The sequence below is a fragment of the Schistocerca piceifrons genome, chromosome 2 (assembly GCF_021461385.2).
Source record: "Schistocerca piceifrons isolate TAMUIC-IGC-003096 chromosome 2, iqSchPice1.1, whole genome shotgun sequence".
NCBI lineage: Eukaryota > Metazoa > Arthropoda > Insecta > Orthoptera > Acrididae > Schistocerca > Schistocerca piceifrons.
Window position 1 is genome coordinate 558,949,328 of NC_060139.1, and position 18,223 is coordinate 558,967,550.

The following is an 18,223-nucleotide window of genomic DNA, read 5'->3' on the forward strand; positions in this document are numbered from 1 at the left end:
AAGAGTGATAGTCCCACAAAGTATATAGGAGAACGTCTCAAGTTTGGAAGTGAAGGGGTGGTAGAGAACAGCTTGGCTTGTAGAGAACTTCCTGTGAAAGACAAAGGTCCTTCATTCAAGTCCCGTATCAATGCACATTCCACTGCAGAGTGACAGTTGATTCTGTAATATATAGAAGGTTGATAACTGTCACTGGATGTTAATTCAGTCTAGTTATCTCTAAAATTTTGCTTTAGTTACTTAATAAAAGTGCCTAACGAGTGAAACCATAGGTATCCTTGTATTTACATATTTTAAATACTCAGAAGTATCTAGTTTGTTTTGAAAGTAGTACAGCTAATTAATTAGCAGAAGCACTGGCAGTGTATTCTTAAGATGGACCATTCTGTACTGACTTACTCATAACATTTATTTCGTCACTATTGTCAATGTAATTACAAAAAGGAAATGTATTTAATGACACACTTTATTTTTATAATGTTTATTTAGATATACACATCAAATAATATCTTACAGAATCGGTATTTGCACTAAAATCAGAGTTCAGGATTGTAATAAACTTAACAAACAATCCAGCTTCTATAACAGAAATTTCATTATGATACAATTTTACAGTACACAAATATCATTCTCATCACACTGTAACAATGAAAATGTAAATGAGTATTCAGATGAACATGATAAATCAACAAAAATATTCTCTGATGTAAATGTGAACTACAACAAAAAGTCTTTGGTTGTGAGGTTTGTTTCTTGGACTGTCAGTTTTAAGTATGCAAGTAAGGTAGGTGAAAAGAGTGATCACTAATATTGTTAAACCCGTATAAAATCTGCAGAGAAAGTGACAGATGTGAAACAAAATTGAACTGATCATTTAATATCAAGTGATAAGTGTGCAAAAAAGTTATGTATTCTTTTATCTAAAAGTGTTGTTTTCTTATGAAGTGAGTCTCACAAAAAAAACCTGCAAAGAGTATTGTTCAATGTATGCACTGCTATTGAAATACATGTTATCACTGTTCAACAACAAATTAGGAAAATGAAACATCAAGAAAATGCTACAATACTGGAATAATTTAGAGCATAGGATCAAAAGTGACATATCCCTCCCTTCTATTTTGATAAATGATGTCTTCCTCATGATAGAAGATTCTATGTTGCTTCTATCATCTTCACAGATCTCTCCTTATTTCATTACTGAGATTTAGACAAACGTTGCTTTCATATCAGGAGCCTGAGATTCAATATTAATATTGAGGGCCCTGCAGATCTTACAGAACTTTAACAGTTCTTTATGTAAGATTGTCCAGGTTTATCGCTTCCCTCATTTAGATTTACCTATGTACTCAACTAAATTGTACAATGCTTGTAAATAGCTGTATGCAACTGTAATAAAATACAACATTTTAGAAATAGATATAAAAGAATTCCCACTTAAAAACACCAACATCAGCAGCTTAATCACTACATCAAATCTAGAATTTAAAACACCTTTAATTTTGCATAAATACTGCTTTAAAAATACGAGCTTAAATACTGCTGTTCATGTCATGAGGAATAAAATTTTCTACCTTATTTCACTAATAGCCTGAGGGTTGAGACAGGAAGTACAAGGTTTAGCATATTGAACTCTGCAGAAAAATACTTCACAGCTTTGTTATAAAACTTGTACCTACAGACAGAGGCAATTTTGAATGTTGGGGGTCATGTATTAAGACTTAACACTATTTACACTAGCATGTGATGGAGTTGGCAAGCTCAGACAGATTGTGACAGTCAAGAGTAACTAAAAATACTGGTCAGTGATTATCAAGTTAGTGGCCTAAGAACAATTATGTCCTTCAAAAGAGGTGTAATAGCTGGAATATGGCTTGTACATTTCAGTTTACATTCAAGTTTAATCCATAACTATCAGTAAGCCTCCAACCTACAATGGATCAGGTTTCTGTTACACAAATGCACAACAGTTTTTTTTTACGAAGTATATGAGATACATCTTCACATTTTCATTCAAAAATGGCAACTAGACACATTATATTCCACAGATTATTGGCTAGTTTCCTTTTTTAATTCATTCTCTATTTTTCTTGCACCTATTTGACTCTATTTCAAAATAAAAGAAACAAGAAATTAAAAATCTACAACATAAACTAATATCAAAGTATGATGTACACAACAACAAACTTATCATCAGGTCAATCATTTACACTACTTTCAAATATGGAATGTTTAATATATGACTCAATTTTTTTTCACTACTCACCTATCACAGCTGATGCTATTTTATATATATGAAGCAATACACCTTCTAATTGCACACATACAATAACCAGATTTGCAGGACTATCCAGCTGAGAGAGCAATATTCAGCTACAACCCATCTAACATGTTGACTTACTCTGTCGAAACAAATAATGCTCAGTTAGTAGAGTGTGTGAACCATTGCAGATGTCTCATATTTGTCTGTATGCCCTGTCACACAACAAAATATTAGCAACTCACTGAAATGTTCTGAAGATTTGACAATATGCAGTAGAGGATTCCACAGATAAAACATATATAATCACAATTTTTTGCTGCTGTGTGTACTTCAAAGTGTGGAATTTGATCAGTTACGAATCTTTTTTATATCAGTATATACTGTGTTATCCCAGAATGTCGTTTCATCCGTAATAGTCGAAATAACGGGAAAACATTTTGTTTGCAGTTACACGTGTTTCGTCAACCAACAACTACGCAAGAAGGTCTGTCACTTCCAGAAAAAATGTCTAGTTCAGGAAAAGTCGAGCCTTAAAGACACACCTATTTCTTCTTCTGTGTAGAAGGTATTCGTGTAATAATTTGAGTAATAAATTGAATGTGGGTAGGTTTTAACAATCTGATGCTACTGTGATGTGTAAGTGCTGAATTAGATGTTCATAATTATGGGGGAATTGTTGCAAGAAGTGGCACAGAAGCCGTATCTAATTTTGTAAAGTTAAAAATTGTCGACAGTTTGATCGTGTATGCCATACGTCAACAGAGTATCTTTCAGGTGGTTTATTTTAACAGAGTCCACATCTCCCTTAGCGAATGCTACCAAGCATTACAATTCAGGGATCATTATCTCAAATGGGCCACACACGGCAACCTCATTGCACAAACAGTGACACCAAAACATAGTCATTCATTGAATTAATGCTCGTTTTGAGTAAATGGAAAGTGTGAAAGGCTCAGTTGCCTCGCAGTATCCAGTGTAGTTGGTTCTATAAACATCTATATCTGTAATTTTAATAGTTTGGAATTGTGAGACAGGTATAGTCCGCTGTAATTACTTTTGTCCTCTTTCGTGTAGCACGCACGAAAGTACGTATAGTCCGTGATCTGGCTGTAGGCACAACTTTCGACAAGAGTTGTTCAGTCTTCGATTGTCAACTCTCGAGCGCCCGTTTTGGTGAAACAGATTTCTCGACGCACCATTTCGCGGAACTCTGCTGGGACCGAACTCAGAGCAGGCGTCAGACCCTGACGCAGCGCACGGGCGACGCCGCGCCGAAGGCGCCCCTGGCGGGCTGCGCCGAAGCTGTGGCCGTGGCCGTGCTGCTGGCGCCACCACCGTCCAGCATGATCTCCGCGTAGCCGCTCTCGTCGCTCACGTTGTCCTCGTCGCGCTTCACGTCCCTGGCGGCGTCCGGCGCCACCTCGTCCTCTTCCTCGCTCAGAGAGTCCAGTTCGACGCCCGGCTCGCCCAGCGGCGTTCTGGGGACTACCGCCTCCGGGGGCGGCGGCGGCGGGGGTGGCACGGCCGTCACGGCCAAGACGGAGGCGGCGCTGCTGGGGGGCGGGAAGGTGGCCGAGCGGCGCAGCGCAGCGGCCAGCCTCTCCAGGTCGGCGGCGCCCTCGGCGCCCGGCCTCCAGTCCACCACCGGCTGCTGCTGCGGGCTGCCTTCGGGCTCGCAGGTGTCACAGTCCGCGGATAGTGGCTGCCTCAGCTGCCGACACACAGACACACACGCTGTACAGTGTGTTAACCCTTTCGTGGTTGATGGGTCATATATGTACCACTAACTTTGAGCGCCAGTTCGAGTGTCGGGATATATGTTACCCAGCTCTGCACGGTGCTGCCATCTAGGGACGACTGTACTGAACCTAAGAAAAAAATCGGGACTGCACTGCAAAGGCAATAGAGAAGCGGTGACTACTTTTGTTGACTGGCGCGTAGATATGGCCGCTGCAACGCCACTTATATGTGTCATTCTTCAGTTTTCATCGTTTCTCACTTTCCAGCGATGTCTGAAGTAAGTAATTCATCTTATTATTAACTTAATAATCATTTTTAGTACAAATACAGTGTGGAATGTACTTCTCAGCGACTGTACTATCTTATAATCGAAATAAAATTAGTGGGACACACGTGTCCCAGCAGACATTATTTGTAAAGATTAGCAAGACAATTGATTAATGGGTATTCATCCAGGAAAAAGAGGGGATCAATGCTCACTTTCTTCCCAGCAAAGAGAGGAGTCTCTAGGGTGCCAGATGACGTCCGGCTCGTGAACGTAGGCAAATATGTACCGAAAGACAGTGACACTAGGAAGCGATGCAGATTCTGCAGCACAAACTCTAAAGAGAAGAGAACAAAAGTTGTTTGCACTGCTTGTGGTGTACCACTCTGTGCCACACCATGTTTTTCCAAGTTTCATGACATCTAAAGTTTTGTAAGTATTGATCATGTATCATGAAAACTGAAATGTAATGAATATTTTTTTACACTGGCTCTACACAAATAAAAAGATTACATGCATGTATAATTTGTAGTTACTTTATTCTCTGCAAAATCCTGTTTATGGCTAAAAAAGACAAAATTAGAAAATTAGTCAGTCAGCAGAAAAGGTATCTTGCGTTGGTTCATGGGACATGTGTGTCCCACTTCCTGTTGTGAAAAAATGGAGAACTTAAAAAATATTTTGGTGGTGAAAATATAATGGGACTGAAAAGAAACTGTTCCCACCTTAATATTTTAAAAATCTGTAAAAAATGAATTTTATCCATGAAAGGGTTAACTGTAAGACGGCAGAGTTGTGAGGGGAGTGCGGGGAGAGGAGGAAGCAAGCATTGGCTGGCGAGGGGGAGGAGAGGAGCCGGGAGGGGCGGAAGGCACGCCTACCAGTTGCAGTGCTGGCACTACAAATTGCGCGTCATGCTTACACGAAAGCAGACGAAAGGCTTGGAAGTAAAACTCGCTTTAAATGTTGTTCGTAAACGAAACTGAAATCGGCATGTACATTAAAATATCTCTCATGCAGCGGACCCGGGGTCGATTGCCACTGCTCGCAATTTTTTTCTCACTTTATTTCATTTTACGCAATGTTAAACTATTAATTATAAATTTTAAATATACTAAAACAGGTCATATAGTATAACGTAACTGTCAATCTCTATATATAAAAATGAATGTATGTATGTATGTCTGCCCTCTGTGCGTTCCCAAACCATTCGTCCGATTGCGATGAAATTTTGGTACTTCGTTCTCCGTACGCCCACGAAGGTTCTTAGCCGAAAAAAAAAAGAAATAAGACACATTCTTGAGGAGATATGACGTCATAAACAATGAGATGCCACCGCGGGAAAATACCCAGATTTATGCATCCACTATTTGCGAATGAGAGCACTTAGCGAGCAGCTACAAACGTTACATATAATTTGAAACCTTCACGAAAATTTTTCTCGCTGACACCCCCCACAAAATAATGAAAGAAAAAAAGGTTGTCGCTTACTACATTTTCTCAGTACATACCGTAAATCTGCCGCAGTAGGCATTAGATTTTAATGTATTGTTTCGTTACTATTAACTCTAATCCCGTACAGTATCCACATATATCAGTAAATGCGCTGGCAGATTTATGTCTCTTTACGACATATGATTCAGGAGATATGACGTGGTAAACATCGAGATGCGTGAAAAAGCGCCGCGTCAGGCACGACGTTTTGTTCTATTATTTCTTCACTACTAACACTATTCGCAACACGTTTCGCAAACGTGTTGAAAAAAGTATATAAAAACAGGGGCATATTCCTAAAAAACTCCCGAGATAGGCCAGAAACTGCCTCTTCACTCATTTTGATAATGTTTAGCACAACTGCACAATAAAAACACGCAGAACATTAACGAAGCAAACGACAATGGCTACCTTGTACAACACAGTCAGCTACGTAATGTTGGCAGCAGTCGAAACTGCGTGCCTACCGAAGCCTCCCGACGTTTACCGACTTCTGCAGATTCAGGACTAGGGAGAAGTCTGCCATCTAAAAGTTTACACACTGTACAAACCCGTACTGCCATACTGGTAACGGAGAGACAGAAGTGAATGCAATTATCGGACTTGCCTCAGGATGAGTGCCCATACCTGCTGGTTATCATTACAGTGCACCTACTCACGGGGGGTCCAGTGTGGACTGTATTTTTCATATGGCAGCGAAAGTTGGTAGATACGCTAATGTGTTAATGCGGAACCGATTAACGATGGAAAAAAAATTAGTTCCAGTGTTGACAACCAGATGCAAATCTGGCGCTGTACAGCATATCATCGACGTCTCCGATGCTGACAAAAAATGGTTCAAATGGCTCTGAGCACTATGGGACTTAACTGCTGTGGTCATCAGTCCCCTAGAACTTAGAACTACTCAAACCTAACTAACCTAAGGACATCACACACAACCATGCCCGAGGCAGGATTCGAGCCTGCGACCGTAGCGGTCCCGCGGTTCCAGACTGTAGCGCCTAGAACCGCACGGCCACTAAGGCCGGCCGGATGCTGACACTGAGCAAATTATGTAAGCGGCGGTTGTCGCGTTCCTAATCCATTACACAAGGAAAGATTCCTATACGTCTTTCTTGGACTCTCACAGCCAGAATTGCACCTGTTGTCAAAACTGGAACAAACTTTTTTTTTTCAGTGTAAATCGGTTCCACATTATTAGAATACCCACTAAGTTTCGCTGCTATACGAAAATTACAATTCGCACTGTACCTCTAAGAGTAGCTGCACTTTAATTATAACCACCCGGAGAATACGTAAAACTGTGTCTTCCTTAATGGCACCAAGTTAAAGTGCTTTCGCAATTAGCTCCGACATCGGTATCCATGCGACGGCATGCGCTATCTGTATGTTGTACAACGCCTGAAATAAAAATGGAATCTTTCCGGGACTCATACTTCGGGCTCTAATGGTGATGAAAAGGTAGGGTCAAGTGTTTTGAATAGCCTTTCTACTACGACCATTTGTATATACAACAGAAGGACCGTCTTGCTGTAACGGTACAGGGTCAAAATTTTAATATTACAGATTTCCTTCAGCTTGGAAAAATGGAGCAAATCGGCTGCTCTTTTTTCCATTAGATGTGGTCTACGGTGTGCGTTAAGGGAGGCACTGTTTAGGTCGTGGACGGTTCCGAGAAAACCAGAAAAAAGCGTTTTCACCATTTTCCGCCCTCAACAGCGGATATCTAAATAACTAACAGCAGTAGATTAATGTAATTTTAATGATTCATTCTCTAGGTATTTATCTAGAAGTGCCATCTTCCCGTTTACAAATATCTTTATTCGTTATCGGGAAACACCCTAAAGCCGAGCTGCGGTTTCCAAGACGGCTATGCACAGCGCAACTGCTGTAATTTTTACTATGTATTCCTAAGATCCCGATGGCGAATAACGTTGAAAGTTTTCTACATATCTTTATCCGTTTCCGAGATACGGACGTTCAAGATTATCCTACATGTAACCGTAAATACGAACAAAAAATCCGATGTGAAGTGAAAAGGTAGTTTGTAAAATGACGTGGCACAGAGACATATGCTTTAAAGAGTCTCCATTATCATCAGAAGGTTTCCGGAAACCCCGTGTTGTAGAACTGGGGCACATCCGAAATTTCTGTGCACGTAAAATCCGGTCTCAGAAGTAAAACTAGTTTGCCGTTTTTTCCGTTTTCATATAAGCAAACTATCGAACTTTTACTGACCAATACGTTTCTTTTTATATGAGTGATATGCCCTGCCGCAGCAGCAAAAAGAAGGGAACCAGCGGAAAAATGATCCTATCGGAGCACAAAAGATGCGGATATGTTCTTGTTTATTTAGAAGACTCTGGCTGAAAAGTGGGGTACCAGATGGTTCACTCTACCTTCCTCAGCAGCTTTAAAAATCTGATCAGCAAATTTTGGCATACAAACATTTGTGCTTTTTTACGTTGAAACAGGAGGCAGCAGTGATAATGGGAAAGAGGCGGAAATGTAACAAATACTAAAAAATAGTAGACAATGGTTGTGTTACAGAAAGAGCCAAGGAGACAACGAGAGAGAGAGAGAGAGAGAGAGAGAGAGAGAGAGAGAGAGAGAGAGAGAGAGTGTGTGTGTTACAAGCGGGTAATGAGAGATGAGCTGCACGTGTTAAGAAGACCGCGAGTATGTTCGCGTGGTAAAATTTTTTGGGAAGATCTTTAAAGGGTCTAGGAAGGTAGAACGAGACAGCTGGTGCCCCCTTTCAGTCAGTATTTTAAACAGAAACGTATTCACCTTCTTTGTGCTCTGAGAGCAGCATTTTTCCGCTTGTGATTTGTATGCAATGACCAACGTTCCGTGTGGTGCCTTTCCATACCACCTAGCCAGTGTCTTTCGACCCGGTTCGCCAGTGTGGAGCTCTAACTCCAACTTGCCATGCGAAACACGCTGTTGCTTCCCTAGCCTGCCAGGTTGTGCTCTGTAGTTATTTAGAGAGCCAGACTGTCGCCTCTGCTCCATTATGTTCTGTGTCCAGCTAAAATGCTGTGTATTTGTCCTCCTGTATTATTATTTGTATTATCTATGCAAGGGCAGATTGGCAACGATTTCAATGAATGTTCGAGCTAGCAAGTTTCACTGCGATGTCAGTTCGTGTATTTTGTTTAGTTTAATCAAGTTACACAACCCATATGCATTATCTGAGCAAAGCCATGTGAACACCCCTATGTAATACGGAAATGATCGCTAGATGTCACGAGAAGCGGTCTCTTCAGGACACTTTGAGCGTTGGCAAGTCATTGGATGCCACCTGAGTAACAAATACATCAGGGACATTTGAAGTCTTATAAAAGATGCCCGAATTCACTGTGGAAGATGCGATTGTCAAGTGGAAACACTAAAGAACGACCACAACTAACCCGACACAAGCAGATCTGATGAACTGACAAACAGGAACCACCTGGCATTGCGGAGGGTGGTTGCAAATGATTGCATGAAATCATCGGAAAGAATCATTCGTGTGTTCCAATGTGCTCTGAGGAGTCTTTGTGACACAATGTTTCTGCCACCAGGAAACACTGCAGGAGTAGACAGGGCCTAGTTTTGCAAGCTGCACCTTCTGTATCAGGATGAATGGCCAGTACGTATCCGGCAACATTTCTTCGGTTATGTTACATGCTCACCTTCTCAGTTATCCTATGTGAGTCTAGTTTTTAAACAATGACAATGTTCTCGAGAAACTATGTTGTGTTCACCAGTGACGGATTAATGTAATAACTTTTGTTGTACCTGGAGATGCGGCTGTAAACCGTGAAACCGGTAGTGTGGTCAATGAAAACAAAATTTTACCAGTTGTCAGCGGTGTTTTCATTCATCGGACGTGGATGCCTCCGTGGATTACTTTGATGTCTCCCAAACACTATTTGCACACGATGTCATTCGTGGCACGAAAGGTGTACGCCAAGAAAACTGTTTCTAAAATTGGAATTGCCTGAGAGTGAGAGCGTGACACGCAAGTGCAGCTTCTGTTTTCAAGAGGTCGTTTGTCTGTGACGAGTACTACAAATCTTTGACCTCGAAATCAGCTTATTTAGAATTCGTGGACGTCTTCTTCTCTAGTGAGTCCACCTGCAGGTAAGAATAAAACATTATCTGGTTTTCGCTGGGGTAATGTTATTCAAGACGATTTAATGGCAAGATGAGAGGTACTAATGCCCAACAGAAACGACACTAAAGTTTTTCTTACATGCGCCATGGAAGAACGCTCAATCTACGTGAGAGTCCTAGGCGAAAGGGAAGCTGACTGTCGCTCAGTCATCAACAGGGGTGGGTTATGGGGTCATCCGGGGACGTCTAAGCCACGTTTCCCTTCTTCGTCGTTACGCTTTGGTGACTGAGCAAAAGTTCCTCTGTCTCTTGCAGGCGGAGCTTTGCAGCACACGTAGCAGATTATGCAAAGTGGCTGAAAGCAACTTGCCAACCACCTGTGAGATCTCAAGGTACAGCCAGAGCAGCTTACTTGTTTTCTGCCTGTAAACGTACAAGTCTGACCAGAGCGCAGCCAAAAATTGCTGCTCTCCTATTGCATCATGTGAACAAGGCACGTCTTAATCGCAAAACCAGTTTGCTTCAAAGTATTTGCCTTTGCCGGACTAGAATTTGTGTTTTAGGTTGCTGTGAAGCACTTTCGGGTATTGCACCCCTCTGTCTTAACATGTCACGAGTTTACTAACATATTTACTCATTGCATATAACTTTAAACAAAGGACAATCACAACTAAAACACTTATGCATAGTTTACAAGCAGTAAAATCCGGATGTCAATAGGGCACAGCATAAGTTACTTTCAGCCAATTTGGTTATCAATTATAACGCTGGTTTAGTTGCCCTAATTATACCGTATTTAGCTTTCTTAGTTAATTAATCGACCGTGTAATACGAGAAAGTGGGTTTAATGGTTCGCGTTGTCGCCTCAGCCATTCAGCACGTCGCACAAAGCACGCTCCCAGGCGGCTGGCCAGTCTGCTCAATTCTCGCGGCTGATAGAGCATCACACAATGTAGTTGTCGTCTTAGGACCAATCATGTTGTGTATGCTTATGATGGTGGCGGTATTTATCCTATTTCAAGTCTCGGATAGCGCATTACGCAATGTATATGCCGTCTTCAGAAACAGATTCATCGCAATGAATTTGCCGTCTTCAGAAACAGATTCATTGCAATGTATTTGCCGTCTTCAGAAACAGATTCATTGCAATGTATTTGCCGTCTTCAGAAACAGATTCATTTTAGGACAAATCACGTTATCCGGATGAAACGTTTTCTGCATCATAAACTACAATAGCTACAAGCAGCAGGAATGTAAAAAAGTCCGCAATATATCAGCATTTATTCAAAATCAGTATGCAGAACTAGTCCTTATAGAGGCTCATAATGCAACCACATTGGCACACTCCATAAACCATGTCCATTTTTTTTAATCAGGCAGTCCACAGATATTTCAGAATAAAAGCAGTCACGGTTGCGAAATTATTTAATGTCAATGACGCGTTTTACCCCTTTTTGACATCATCAGATTGCTGAAAAATGTGTAGAATATCTCGCGCTATGGTTAAAAGAATACTTAAGATTCCGTACAAGTAGCTAAGCAAACGGCAAACACCTTAGCTCTTAAGGATTCTTTTAGCTATTGCGCGAGACATGACACACATTTTTCAAAAATCCGATGATGCCCCAAAAGCGTGAGACGCCTCATTGACAATAAATAATTTCTCAGCCAGGATTTTTTATTCTGAAATAATTCGAAGCTGGTTACTGTACCACTATGCCGCAATGGAATGGAATAATCCACAAATAATTTATTTAGAATATGTAATTGCTCATTTGCTGTTATAATAGCGTTGGTAATTTTTATACAGAGATGCCACTAAAAATGTTGCGCAACTGGTAGTGCAAGTCTACAAGGACTTCATTAAATACGGCTATAGTGGATTAACGACCTTTCACTGAGCTATATGCTCATCATTTTTACTCATTTTAACAACTGGATTTTACTCCTTAAAGTTCTGTAAACTATACTTTACTCATTCTGAAGAAAATACATTTTCGAGACTTCTGAACGAATTAGGCGTAAGTACAAATTCTGAAGTAAATGTGTACGTAGAAGCACCTCTGGCACTTTACGTGTTAGCTCTTACTGAAATACGAGTAATTTTCGTGCATCGTGCCGCAGTAACTCATAGTTCTTAATACTTGGATACTTAACCTCGCTAGAACATCTTTTTCATGTCGATGAGGGCAACACCAACATTTATACAAGAAACGTATTAACGAAATGTTTTTGACGCCAGTAGCCTGTATGGTCGAGTTACTCGATACGATATTTGCACAGTTTTCTTTCACCAGAAACGCTAAGAGCCCTCTCTTGAGTTTTTGTGATATAAAACTCAGTTTCTCGTTCTATTAGTAGGAAGCACGTTTGCTGTAACTATAGTAAAACAGAAATATATGGATCTTTCATTTAATTTACTGTTTTCAGAATTATTGGAAAGTATTGAAGTATGAAGAAATTTTGATCATGTTACTGGTACTATCATAAAATAGTGCCTCAGTTATTAATGGTATGTAGCTTTCTCTGAGTACTGGCCATTAATGCCTGCAAGGTGATCGAAAGTGAAGGAGATATATTGATAGTTCTTGAGTAGCTGTTGTTGATGTACGTGTCAATGCCAAGATACAGACTTAAATGGGTATTCTGACTGCCTACTGGCTTCATACGTTGAAGATCGGTTTGGGAATCACCACAGTGCTTTTAAATCTGAATGAGCGGTCGTTCGCACAGCACTTGTTGCAGGTGACAGGTTTCTCTGCCGGAAACTTACTGGCCTTCTCTGGGCGCTGATCTGAACCAGACTGTCGAGCGTTGTCACTGCCAAGTTCAGACCGACCGGGACTCAAGGAGTCACAGGAAAGCTGCCCAGATGAACAGCCTACTGTACGAAACGGATACCAACGAGAATTTTAGTTGCCATAGAGCAAATAGTGAGTTGTCGCTCCAGTATTAAGTAAGAGTTGGAACTGTATATTTTGGGGCATACATCGGAAGCAAGACAATGTACGAGACTTCTGTTCGTAGCTGTTTTTTAGTTTTCAAATCTTTTCCCTGGCTGTGTGAGAAGAGCTGAGATTTATACATACCATCCTGAAAAGCAGCCATATCGTGCCATTCGGTCGAAAGCACTGTTGCACCTCGGCGACCAAAAATTTGTGACCCTGTGCTTAAGCACAGATGAACTTTTCAGCCTTTACAGCTGGCGCAGCGATCGAGTCACGTGCTCAGCGGCGAGCGCACTGTTATCAGTGAGAAACTGATTTTTCAAACGGACATTGTGGGTAAACGTAAGGAAATGATAGAGTACCTAAAAGGGGCAATCGTGTTTGGCCGTGCGCTCGGCCGCACTGTGTGTGTGAAGCTGCTGGATTTATTGGTGTTTCGCGGCAGACTGTTCAGTCGTGTAACATACGTGGCCACGAAACACGACGTTAGAATTGTGGGCGGAAAAAGGTCCTGACTGAGAGGGACTGGAGACACGTTTCACGTGTATAGTGGAAAAAAAAGCGTGTGTGAATTCCTGAGGGACCAAACTGGAGAGGACACCGGTTCGTTCACACATACACACACACACACACACACACACACACACACACACACACACACACACACACACACGTCAGAGAGAGCACTCGAACCTGCGGCGAGAGCGGCCGCGCAATCCGTGACATGGCGCCTCAAACCGCGCGGCCACTCCACGCGCTACGTGTATACTGATTCTAGGCATTTATTTGTGGGTGTTGTAACTTCCGTCAGCGCCAGTGTATCCGGAATCACGTGGCGCAGAATAATAAATTAGCACGCCGAGGGGAGCGCGCGGTGCTGACCTCTGTGAGGGACTTGAAGTGGCGGCAGAGCGCGGCCGGCGAGGAGCAGGAGGCGCCGCTGGACAGGCTGCACGTGCCCTCGTCGCTGCCGCACTCGCTGCCGCCGCCGCCCCCGCCGCCTCCACAGCCCGGCTCCGCACCGCTGCCACTCTCCAGCGAGAACCTGCTGCGCGCACAAACAATATGCACATTACTCACACTCCTGTCCTCATAGCTCAGCGGGCAAGTGCATATTAATAGTATGGAGCGTGGCCAATTGTAAAATCGTATGCACTGGTGGGCTGGTAGACCCCCAAAGGGTAGATTCGGTAGCAATCTACATTGGCCTTTTCCTTGTAATTAATGCTGTACCGCGCCTTAAAGTCAGCGTTACGTGACAAATATACAAGTGAACTATTTCCCTGACCGAAATTATGCTGTATACTTCGCTTTTAAAATAAGCAACTCCAAATGCCAGTTTGTAAAAGGATCTATTTTCCTATGACCAGCTTAAATCTTATGGTGCAATGCAAATGAATGAATGTGTGAACGAATGAAAAGATACAGGAGAGGAGGGGAGGGGAGGGGAGGAGGAGGGAGAGGAGGAGAGGTTAAAGGAGTGGAGGAACTCGAAGTAAAGGGAACAACCGGAAGGGAAGGGAACAACCGGAAGGGAAGGGAACAACCGGAAGGGAAGGGAACAACCGGAAGGGAAGGGAACAACTAGAAGGGAAAGGCGGAACTGGAAGGGAAGGGACGAAAAGCAAGGGACGGGAATGGAGTGGAAAGAGGGGTTCAGAAAGGGAATGAAAGGGACAGGGGGGAAGGGCAGAAAGGGTGTCTTTAGGAAGGGGAGGGAAGGGACGGCAAGGGACAGGGACGAAAGGAAATGTGGGGGAATTACTGAAGGGAGGGACAGGGGAGGGAGCTACTACACAATGCATGTGACTGACGAGTGCTTGTTGACTTTGCAGCAGTGTTTGCTTTATTGATGATGATGACAGCGATAGTACTGGATGGCAGCGGAAAGGCAATTCTTCTCAGGAGGTCCAAGAGGCCTGCAAGAATAAACTTCCCACCTGTCAAGGAGAGCAGCAAAAGTTACAGGACCTGTTGAGTGGAATGTGCATTCGAATCATCACAACTTATGGAATGACAGACACCAAAAAAAGAGGAAAGCAAGGAGGAGAAGCAAAAACGAGATTACCGATAAACGTATCAAAACTGCGGACCATGCACCACATGGAATGAAGGAATTCTGCTGTCGTGAAAGCAACATTATGCTTGAAAAACGAAGCAAGGAGGATGTAAGAAGGAGACTAGAACGAACATTAAAGGCATTCCTCACTCACGGAAGTCTACTAACGTCAGACATTGAACCTTTGACCTAGATGCACACGCTCAGGAACTTGATGTAATGTGCTTAATGTGATGTAAAGAGTGACGCCACTGCACAGCTGGTTACTGGAAAAAGAGTGACTTTGAGTTAAGAATAATTCTGTGCTCTGTGGCAGTCCGATGGAACGCTCTGTGTTTGGCGAATGCCTGGAGAACGTTATCTGCCATCATGCGTATGCCAGCAATGCAGCATGAAGAAAGTAGTGTTAAAGTATGGTGGCGTTCTTCACGGTTAGAATGTGCTCACGCTATCACACTTAAGAGAATGCTAAATGTGGCAGGATATATACAAATTTTAAGCTTTGTGTAGTGCATACAGTAGAGGAATATTTAAGAACTGATGACTGTTTGTATCAGCATGGCAATGCACCCTTCCTTTCAGCAGCATCTGTGAGGCATTGGTCTGTAGACAGTAAAATTCCCGAAATGGACTGGGGAGGCCACATTTCCGACCTGGGTCCAATGGAACACCTTTGCGATGATTAGAGAGACTTCGCTTCAGACCCCAGCGTCCACCATCGCTAACATCTCTGGTTTTGGCTCTTGAGAAAAAAATGGCTCTAATCACTAAGGGACTTAACTTCCGAGGTCATCAGTCCCCTAGACTTAGAACTACTTAAACCTAACTAACCTAAGGACATCACACACATCCTGGCCCGAGGCAGGATTCGAACCTGCGACCGTAGCGGTCACGCGGTTTCATACTGTAGCGCCTAGAACCGCTCGGCCACAGCGACCGGCGCTCTTCAGAAAGACATCTTCCCAGCAGAGTTCAAGACCCCATAAAGGCGAAGGGTGGGCACGTCCCGTATTAACGTCTACTAACTAGATATCTGGATACTTTTGATCAGATAGTGTATTGCTTCAAGTGACGGTTCAGGTTAGCCTCTGGAGAAGAAGTTACAACAACCGTCGTCAGTCTGTTTGGCTTCTTCCAGCAGTGGACTGATGATGAAAACGTTGTACGGAGGAGACCTACGGCTGTGAGTAATCATCTTGGGGATTAAGAAGCCTCTTTGGCTGTATTTGATCTTTTTGTTTTCGGATCACAACCGGTTTGTGGCACGGAAAACCGCATCCTTAGGTGATATGTAACTAAGCCATAAGAGCTGAGTAGCTTGGAACATGGAACGCAACATTCGTTGTCAGACCGAACTAATAAACCGCTGAATAGTGGTACGAATGTTGGATTCCACGTTCCGGGCTGCTTACCTCTTATGACTTGGTTCCATGTCACCTTGCGATGTGGTTTTCAGTTCCACGATACGTGTTGTGATATGATAAAAAAGATTAAATACAGCTGGAGCGGCTTCTTAATCTACAAGACATCTGATGATTTCATGGTGACTGGCTGGAGGCCTAAACTACCACTGTCGCATACGAGCTCATCATGCGAGAGTGACCATTGGCTGGTGTGAGGACCCCTAGCTGGTGCGCTCACCCCCAGTCGTCCCTGGCGTCGTCCACGTCGGGATCGTGGTCGTGCTCTTGTTCAGCGTCGTGGTCGGCGTCGAGCATGGCCATGAGGTGGGAGTAGCGCTCGTCCTCCTCGGATATCCTGTCGAGCGGCGCCGCCTCGGCCGCGTGCCGCGCCTCGCAGCCGTCGTCGTCCTCCTCGTCGTCGTCGTCATCCTCGTCCTCGTCCTCCTCGGCGCTCTCCTCGATGACCATCAGCTTGGGCGCCGACTTGGAGCGCTCGAGCGGCGGCCGGTAGTTGTGCGAGCCGGTGGCCAGCAGCAGCTTGCGGCGCGGCAGCGACGGGTTGTCGTACAGCGAGTTGGCCAGCGACAGGCGCGCGTTCTGCCGGCTCACCTTGTCGCGCTTGAACTCTGTCAGCGCCTGCGCCAGCCGCGCGCGCAGCTGCGTCGCCATGCGCCGCGCCACCGCCTCCTTGCTGCACAGCACCTGCGGGCACCACACCACAAGCTCAGCGACACACGAGACAAGGAGAGGTAGCGAGCCGGGAGCAGAGGAAGCGTCGGGGCCTCCCACATAGCAACCATCTGATACGTGCCTAACGAATGGGAAACTTGTCGGAACACTGCTCCTTGAAGACTCTACTACTCGACTGAATTTTTGGGATTAGTAAACAAAGTAATTGGCCAACGGCCTTGCGGCAGTGGCAACACCGGTTCCCGTCAGGTCTACATCTACATCTACATTTATACTCCGCAAGCCACCCAACAGTGTGTGGCGGAGGGCACTTTACGTGCCACTGTCATTACCTCCCTTTCCTGTTCCCGTCGCGTATGGTTTGCGGGAAGAACGACTGCCGGAAGGCCTCCGTGTGCGTTTGAATCTCTTTAATTTTACATTCGTGATCTCCTCGGGAGGTATACGTAGGGGCAAGCAATATATTCGATACCTCATCCAGAAACGCACCATCTCGAAACCTGGACAGCAAGCTATACCGCGATACAGAGCGCCTCTCTTGCAGAGTCTGCCACTTGAGGTTGCTAAACATCTCCGTAACGCTATCACGCTTACCAAATAACCCTGTGACGAAACGCGCCGCTCTTCTTTGGTTCTTCTCTATCTCCTCTGTCAACCCGACCTGGTATGGATCCCACACTGATGAGCAATACTCAAGTATAGGTCGAACGAGTGTTTTGTAAGCCACCTCCTTTGTTGATGGACTACATTTTCTAAGGACTCTCCCAATGAATCTCAACCTGGTACCCGCCTTACCAACAATTAATTTTTTATGATCATTCCACTTCAAATTGTTCCGCACGCATGCTCCCAGATATTTTACAGAAGTAACTGCTACCAATGTTTGTTCCGCTATCATATAATCATACAATAAAGGATCCTTCTTTCTATGTATTCGCAATACATTACATTTGTCTATGTTAAGGGTCAGTTGCCACTCCCTGCACCAAGTGCCTATCCGCTGCAGATCTTCCTGCATTTCGCTACAATTTTCTAATGCTGCAACTTCTCTGTATACTACAGCATCATCCGCGAAAAGCCGCATGGAACTTCCGACACTATCTACTAGGTCATTTATATATATTGTGAAAAGCAATGGTCCCATAACACTCCCCTGTGGCACGCCAGAGGTTACTTTAACGTCTGTAGACGTCTCTCCATTGATAACAACATGCTGTGTTCTGTTTGCTAGAAACTCTTCAATCCAGCCACACAGCTGGTCTG

At 43.7% G+C, this 18,223-nt stretch overlaps 1 protein-coding gene across 2 annotated transcripts in view; it reads right to left on the reverse strand.

The window, feature by feature from the left end:
• Positions 1-476: 476 nt before the first annotated feature.
• LOC124776248 (protein FAM43A) overlaps positions 477-18,223 on the reverse strand; it is a 604,461-nt gene continuing 586,714 nt past the window's right edge. The window contains exons 5-7 of one of the 2 annotated variants that reach the window (XM_047251115.1): positions 16,509-16,972; positions 13,691-13,853; positions 477-3,971 (exon numbers count right to left, since the gene is read on the reverse strand). In XM_047251115.1, coding sequence (XP_047107071.1) covers positions 3,498-3,971; positions 13,691-13,853; positions 16,509-16,972 — 1,101 coding nt within the window. In that variant the 3' untranslated portion in view covers positions 477-3,497. Of the gene's footprint in view, positions 3,972-13,690; positions 13,857-16,508; positions 16,973-18,223 lie in introns of both variants that reach the window. The other variant, XM_047251113.1, reaches the window with a different exon arrangement.